This window comes from Oncorhynchus mykiss, chromosome 18, assembly GCF_057628025.1.
Source record: "Oncorhynchus mykiss isolate SJ-2025 chromosome 18, ASM5762802v1, whole genome shotgun sequence".
NCBI classification, from domain to species: domain Eukaryota; kingdom Metazoa; phylum Chordata; class Actinopteri; order Salmoniformes; family Salmonidae; genus Oncorhynchus; species Oncorhynchus mykiss.
The window spans coordinates 13,555,001-13,562,476 of record NC_143039.1 but is presented as its reverse complement, the minus strand read 5'-3'; the positions used below and the strand labels follow the sequence as shown (position 1 = coordinate 13,562,476).

At 46.1% G+C, this 7,476-nt stretch overlaps 1 protein-coding gene across 1 annotated transcript in view; it reads left to right on the top strand.

The window, feature by feature from the left end:
• The first annotated feature begins 4,699 nt into the window (after positions 1 to 4,699).
• The window catches only part of lamp1a (lysosome associated membrane protein 1a), a 20,870-nt gene continuing 18,093 nt past the window's right edge, over positions 4,700 to 7,476 (top strand). Inside the window, exon 1 of the mRNA XM_090207161.1 lies at positions 4,700 to 5,188. Within this exon, the coding sequence (XP_090063287.1) occupies positions 5,137 to 5,188 (52 nt within the window). The 5' untranslated portion in view covers positions 4,700 to 5,136. The remainder of the gene's footprint in view (positions 5,189 to 7,476) is intronic.

Below are 7,476 nucleotides of genomic sequence, written 5' to 3'. Positions count from 1 at the left end.
CCTTGTGAGAAGAAATCCTCGACTGAATCTCAAGTGTTCTCTGTTAATCCTTTCAACTGTGTTCACCAACATGATGTTTCTGTGTGTCTATGGAGGGAGCTACAGGCTGACAGTGCATGGCTCTAGGCCAGGCTACAGGCTGACAGTGCATGGCTCTAGGCCAGGCTACAGGCTGACAGTGCATGGCTCTAGGCCAGGCTACAGGCTGACAGTACATGGCTCTAGGCCAGGCTACAGGCTGACAGTGCATGGCTCTAGGCCAGGCTACAGGCTGACAGTACATGGCTCTAGGCCAGGCTACAGGCTGACAGTACATGGCTCTAGGCCAGGCTACAGGCTGGCAGTGCATGGCTCTAGGCCAGGCTACAGGCTGGCAGTGCATGGCTCTAGGCCAGGCTACAGGCTGGCAGTGCATGGCTCTAGGCCAGGCTACAGGCTGGCAGTGCATGGCTCTAGGCCAGGCTACAGGCTGGCAGTGCATGGCTCTAGGCCAGGCTACAGGCTGGCAGTGCACGGCTCTAGGCCAGGCTACAGGCTGGCAGTGCACGGCTCTAGGCCAGGCTACAGGCTGGCAGTGCACGGCGCTAGGCCAGGCTACAGGCTGGCAGTGCACGGCGCTAGGCCAGGCTACAGGCTGGCAGTGCACGGCTCTAGGCCAGGCTACAGGCTGACAGTGCATGGCTCTAGGCCAGGCTGACAGTGCATGGCTCTAGGCCAGGCTGACAGTGCACGGCTCTAGGCCAGGCTACAGGCTGACAGTGCACGGCTCTAGGCCAGGCTACAGGCTGACAGTGCATGGCTCTAGGCCAGGCTGACAGGGCATGGTTCCAGGCCAGGCTGACAGGGCATGGCTCCAGGCTGACAGTGCATGGCTCTAGGCCAGGCTACAGGCTGACAGTGTATGGCTCTAGGCCAGGCTGACAGGGCATGGCTCTAGGCCAGGCTGACAGGGCATGGCTCTAGGCCAGGCTGACAGGGCATGGCTCTAGGCCAGGCTGACAGGGCATGGCTCCAGGCCAGGCTGACAGGGCATGGCTCCAGGCCAGGCTGACAGGGCATGGCTCCAGGCCAGGCTGACAGGGCATGGCTCCAGGCTGACAGGGCATGGCTCTAGGCCAGGCTGACAGGGCATGGCTCTAGGCCAGGCTACAGGCTGACAGTGCATGGCTCTAGGCCAGGCTGACAGGGCATGGCTCCAGGCCAGGCTGACAGGGCATGGCTCTAGGCCAGGCTGACAGGGCATGGCTCTAGGCCAGGCTACAGGATGACAGGGCATGCCTCTGAAGCTGAGTAATTCTGCCTGTGAAGTCATTCCTCAGAAACAAATTATCCTTACTGTAGTAGGAGGAGTGTGATTGACCTGTGATGTCAGAGGTTCTGGTCCCAGCTTATCTCCTTTTGGTGCGCTGTTGTGGAATCACCCCCCCCCCCCCCCAAACTCTCCTCATCCCTGGGTGTGTCTGAAGTGGCTTCCTCTGGTCTCCTCTCCATCTCAACTAAAACTAAGTCTGTTTACCAGCAGTTTGCTATTTGAATAATTAAATTATTTCACAAGTACAGAAAAGCTAAGTATTTTAAACTATTGCGGTTCTCATCTTCAGTGAGGCTGCCCCTCCACTCCTCCCAACAGAACAGGATGTATGTGGCTTAGTGACGAGTCAGAGGAGCTGCTGCTGCTTGTAAGTGTTGCGTTTAGAGTAGTCCTCTTATCACACCACCACCCCTACATTCTCAACAAACTTACTGGCCAGGACCCCTGAAGAAATCAACCTTACTGGCCAGGACCCCTGAAGAAATCAACTTTACTGGCCAGGACCCCTGAAGAAATCAACTTTACTGGCCAGGACACCTGAAGAAATCAACCTTACTGGCCAGGACCCCTGAAGAAATCAACCTTACTGGCCAGGACCCCTGAAGAAATCAACCTTACTGGCCAGGACCCCTGAAGAAATCAACCTTACTGGCCAGGACCCCTGAAGAAATCAACCTTACTGACCAGGACCCCTGAAGAAATCAACCTTACTGACCAGGACCCCTGAAGAAATCAACCTTACTGGCCAGAACCCCTGAAGAAATCAACCATGTTGTTTTGGTCAAATAAAACCCGCACACACAGAACACACTATTACACATTTCAATCTTATTATCTATGATGCCTTGTCACCACACACAACCTGCCTTCATGTACATATCTACCTCAAATAGTTCGTACCTCTGCACATTGATCTGGTACTTCCTGTATATAGCGCCACATTGATCTGGTACTCCTGTATATTGCTCCACATTGATCTGGTACTTCCTGTATATAGCTCCACATTGATCTGGTACTTCCTGTATATAGCTCCACGTTGATCTGGTACTTCCTGTATATAGCTCCACGTTGATCTGGTACTTCCTGTATATAGCTCCACGTTGATCTGGTACTTCCTGTATATAACTCCACGTTGATCTGGTACTTCCTGTATATAGCTCCACGTTGATCTGGTACTTCCTGTATATAGCTCCACATTGATCTGGTACTTCCTGTATATAGCTCCACATTGATCTGGTACTTCCTGTATGGAGCTCCACATTGATCTGGTACTTCCTGTATGGAACTCCACATTGATCTGGTACTTCCTGTATGGAGCTCCACATTGATCTGGTACTTCCTGTATGGAACTCCACATTGATCTGGTACTTCCTGTATGGAGCTCCACATTGATCTGGTACTTCCTGTATGTAGCTCCACATTGATCTTGTACTTCCTGTATGGAGCTCCACATTGATCTGGTACTTCCTGTATGGAGCTCCACATTGATCTGGTACTTCCTGTATGGAGCTCCACGTTGATCTGGTACTTCCTGTATATAGCTCCACGTTGATCTGGTACTTCCTGTATTTAGCTCCACGTTGATCTGGTACTTCCTGTATGGAGCTCCACGTTGATCTGGTACTTCCTGTATGGAGCTCCACATTGATCTGGTACTTCCTGTATATAGCTCCACGTTGATCTGGTACTTCCTGTATATAGCTCCATTGTGTATTTCATTCCTCTTGTTACCATTATTTTTAAACTGCGTTGTTGGTTAGGGGCTTGTAATCAATCATTTCACAGGGAAGTCTACACCAGTTGTATTCGGCGCAGGTAGCAAATAAAATTTGATTTGATTTGAAATATATATGTTTGGGCTTTTTACTGTCAAATTGCAGTCTACAAATATTTGTATTATCAGCCCGCATCTGAATCTAGTTGATGATCCCTGGAATAGACGAAACCGAAGACGAGATAAAGTCAAACTAACTGAAGGCGAGGCACCAGTTGTCTCAAATCTCGCCTTGATATTGCTTATATCCCAAACGGCATCTTAGTCCCTATTTAGTGCACTACTTTTCACCAGAGCCCCTATAGGGAATAGGGTGCTGTGATAGGAGGTCAACATAAAACTATGTAGTGTTGTAGTGATAAAGGTCAGAGTAACAGTACGACTGGAAGTCCAGGCATTCATGGCTTCACTCATTCCTTCCCAGGTTCCGGCACCCCCTCCTCAATTGCTAGAGAGAGAGAAAGTTGGTATACACCACAAATGACACCCTATATAGTGCACTACGTTTGAACAGAGTCCATAGGATCCATAGTGCTCTGGTCAAAAGTAGTGCACAATATAGGGAATAGGGTGCCATCTGAAACACCGAAATAGTCAGCTGACTGCCCAGGGCGGTACTCTTCCCTGACCTGGCTCCTCACATGGCTCAGTCTCACTGCCGTTCCTCTTTACTATAAGACTCTGACTACTGCTGTCTGCCGTTCCTCTTTACTATAAGACTCTGACTACTGCTGTCTGCCTTTCCTCTCTACTATAAGACTGACTACTGCTGTCTGCCTTTCCTCTCTACTATAAGACTGACTACTGCTGTCTGCCTTTCCTCTTTACTATAAGACTGACTACTGCTGTCTGCCTTTCCTCTCTACTATAAGACACTGACTACTGCTGTCTGCCTTTCCTCTTTACTATAAGACTGACTACTGCTGTCTGCCTTTCCTCTTTACTGTAAGACTCTGACTACTGCTGTCTGCCTTTCCTCTTTACTATAAGACTGACTACTGCTGTCTGCCTTTCCTCTTTACTATAAAACACTGACTACTGCTGTCTGCCTTTCCTCTTTGCTATAAGACTCTGACTACTGCTGTCTGCCTTTCCTCTTTACTATAAGACTGACTACTGCTGTCTGCCTTTCCTCTTTACTATAAGACACTGACTACTGCTGTCTGCCTTTCCTCTTTACTATAAGACTGACTACTGCTGTCTGCCTTTCCTCTTTGCTATAAGACTCTGACTACTGCTGTCTGCCTTTCCTCTCTACTATAAGACCCTGACTACTGCTGTCTGCCTTTCCTCTCTACTATAAGACACTGACTACTGCTGTCTGCCTTTCCTCTCTCCTATAAGACACTGGGTTTTATATCTCTCTCTTCACATAGATCACAGACCAGTTGTAAAACATTGGCCACCATCCTTTATTTAACCAGACAGGTCACATTGACATATTTTCCAAGTGAGCCGAGACAGCAGTATTCATAGTTAACGCAACATAAAACACATCTACTAGATCATTAGTACTTGTTTATCTGCTTTGTACATATGTTTTTTTCCTGTAGGGTTGCTAAAGGCCTCCCTTTGGCCTATAAATAGCTGTTGTTTGACGTTTTCAAATATCCAAAACGAAATAACACATTCTATGATACAGTATTTTACAGTAGATTCTGATTTGAGCAGGGTTTTCCAGTAGTAGCACAGTACTGAGTTGTGTCAGGGAGGGGAGGTGTCGGTCGCCTTCGGGCTGGAATAAGAGGGTGTCGCTGGCTGCCTCACGTGACGGTGCTGGGTGGTTCTAAAGCTTGGTTCACGTGACTGGACGTTCCCTCCTGGTATTAAGGACATGAAAGGGAGCGATACTGTCTGACTTCTGCAACCTGCTCCGAAAACAGGACCAAGAATATGAAAAAATATTAAATAACCGCCATATAAAAGGGGACAGAATAACAGGAAAAGGAAGGTCGATTTTTACTTTTCGGGGTTGTTGTTGCACTGCCTGGACAGCTGCTTTGGACAAGCGGTGTGTGCTATCCATTAAACTGAACTCTGGACTTGAAACATGACTCGAACATGTCCATTCGTTTTCGGGATCGCCTGCTTTGCGATTCTTGGTAAGTGTTTTATTATAGTGGTGGTCGATCGAGGACGGTTACTGAGACGGAGGGGGAAATGAAACGACGTCATAATCCCCGCTAGTGTTATATTAACGTGTAGTATGGTGATTTGTTAATTCGGCATAAGGAAGTTAGACATAAATAATTCTATAGGGGCCTATGACATAAAGCATATTCGTTTATTATGAATTTGGATATACGTTTTATCTATGGACGTTTCGGTGTAACGTGTTTTTTTTTTTTTTCTTCTCTCTCTGTCGTATTTGTACACAACATGTTGATTTCGTCATGATGTCCAGGACATGTTGTGTGACAGACAGTAGAAGGTCAAGGGAATCAAATGGGAACAGACAAACGGGCAGTTTGTTTTCCTAAAATCAACAGCGCATCTGTCTCTCTGTCAACCCATTGTTCCGGGAACGCTTCACGTGACCGTAGAGGTGCTTTTGTGTGTTGAAACACTGGAGCCTCTATGACCGACCATTAGCTGGCCGCTCATACTGAGAGACACGAACACGCAGATGTGTTGTCACAGCACTGTCAAGTCAACCGACTATAAGCTATAGGCCTAATGTAGTTGTGGTTTGGATTTTCTTTCTACTGTTTTGTGGAAAGTTTGTGTGCAGTGCTGCTATTCACGGGCCAGGTCACAGGTCAAAGGTCACAGGTTCATTAACATTTGAAACATTGTCCCTTGCCTTTATTTTGTATTTAATAGTGATAAGATCCAGGCCTACATAAGAACTGGAATCAGGTTGGTGATGTGTGTGTTGTAGTCAACCTGTGATTACAGTGTTGAGTCACACGTCTTCTCTCTACTGCTGTGGAAACAGTATTATAGTGTTATAGTGTGGTTGCTCTTTGTTTCAGTGTTGTCTGTTTTGCTATCTCTCTGTGTGTGTGTGTGTGTGTGTTTTTTTTGGGAGGACGTGAGGCAGGCAGGGTCATGTTCAACTACTGGAGTAAAACTCCCTGAGTCATCATCACACTGGTGCATGAGGCACAGCAGGGCCTGAATTCTGTTTTCCTGGGACCCAAGCTTAGGAAAATATGCAACTATACATAAATATCGGTACATTTCATTGCCATTATGCCTAAAACAAATGCAATATAGACAAACACCATTAAAATATCTGTCTACGTTGGAACTGTTGCTGTTAAAATTCAATAAATACTTTTAATTCTGAACTGGAACAAACTGATTGATCACATCACACAGATGCAGAACAGACACGCTTTTTGAGAGTGCATCTTACTGTAAAAAGGATCAGGTCTACGGTACATCTTACTGTAGAAATGAGCAGGCCTACGGTACATCTTACTGTAGAAATTATTGTTGAAAGAAAGTCTAGGTTGAAACTGTTGCTGTTAAAATTCAAGTCATGTTATATTCTGAACTGGAATAAACTGATTGATCACATCACACAGATACAGACCAGAAAACACACACACAGTCCTTTTCTGCTCTATATATGTGTGATGTGATCAATCAGTTTATTCCAGTTCAGAATATAAAATATGTATTGTATTTTAACAGCAACATGTCTATTCTGGGCTCTGTTTTTAGACAGTGTATCGCTGAGGTCATTCTCAGCCTTGAAACTTTTTCTGTACTTGTTTTTTGTAAGTACACCAGAGTTGAGAACCCTGACTCACATCAGTATGTGGTGCCAAACAGCACCGCTTCCTGCTGTAGATGAGCAACCCAGAACTGTGTGTGGGTTTGCCTCAAACAGCGTCTTGCTTCAATCAGTTTATTCCAGTAAAGAATAAAAATGATGACTTGTCTTCATCTTTACTGTTACTTAGGGTTGCACTATCAGTAGCTAGCTAACTTGCTTTGACGATGGTTAGCTATTAGCTGTGTACAAGGCCAGGGGATTGTTTGAAAGAGAAACTCACATCTACTACTATGAGAGTTATTTAGCACTCCCTTATTTCTGCTTACCTGTTATAAAATGACAACAATGCCTTGCTAGCTGACTTACTTTTCCACTGTCGAAGCGATGTTTCCCGAAGCATTCAGCCCTGCTCTGAAAGAACTCCCTGGGTTTACCATCATGCTGTGGATGTTTGGTCAGGACATCTCGTTTAATTAATTTGTTCCTTATGCGAGACTCATTACTAAGCACTTCCACACACAAAATACATTGTGGGTGCTCCTCGTTATAAGTTTGTATGAAAGAGAGAGAAACTCATCGCTGTATTTCAGTTTAATGACGATTGAGCTGTCAGAATTTATGGCTAGCTTGACTACATTTGATGACAGCTGGCGAGTGAGAATA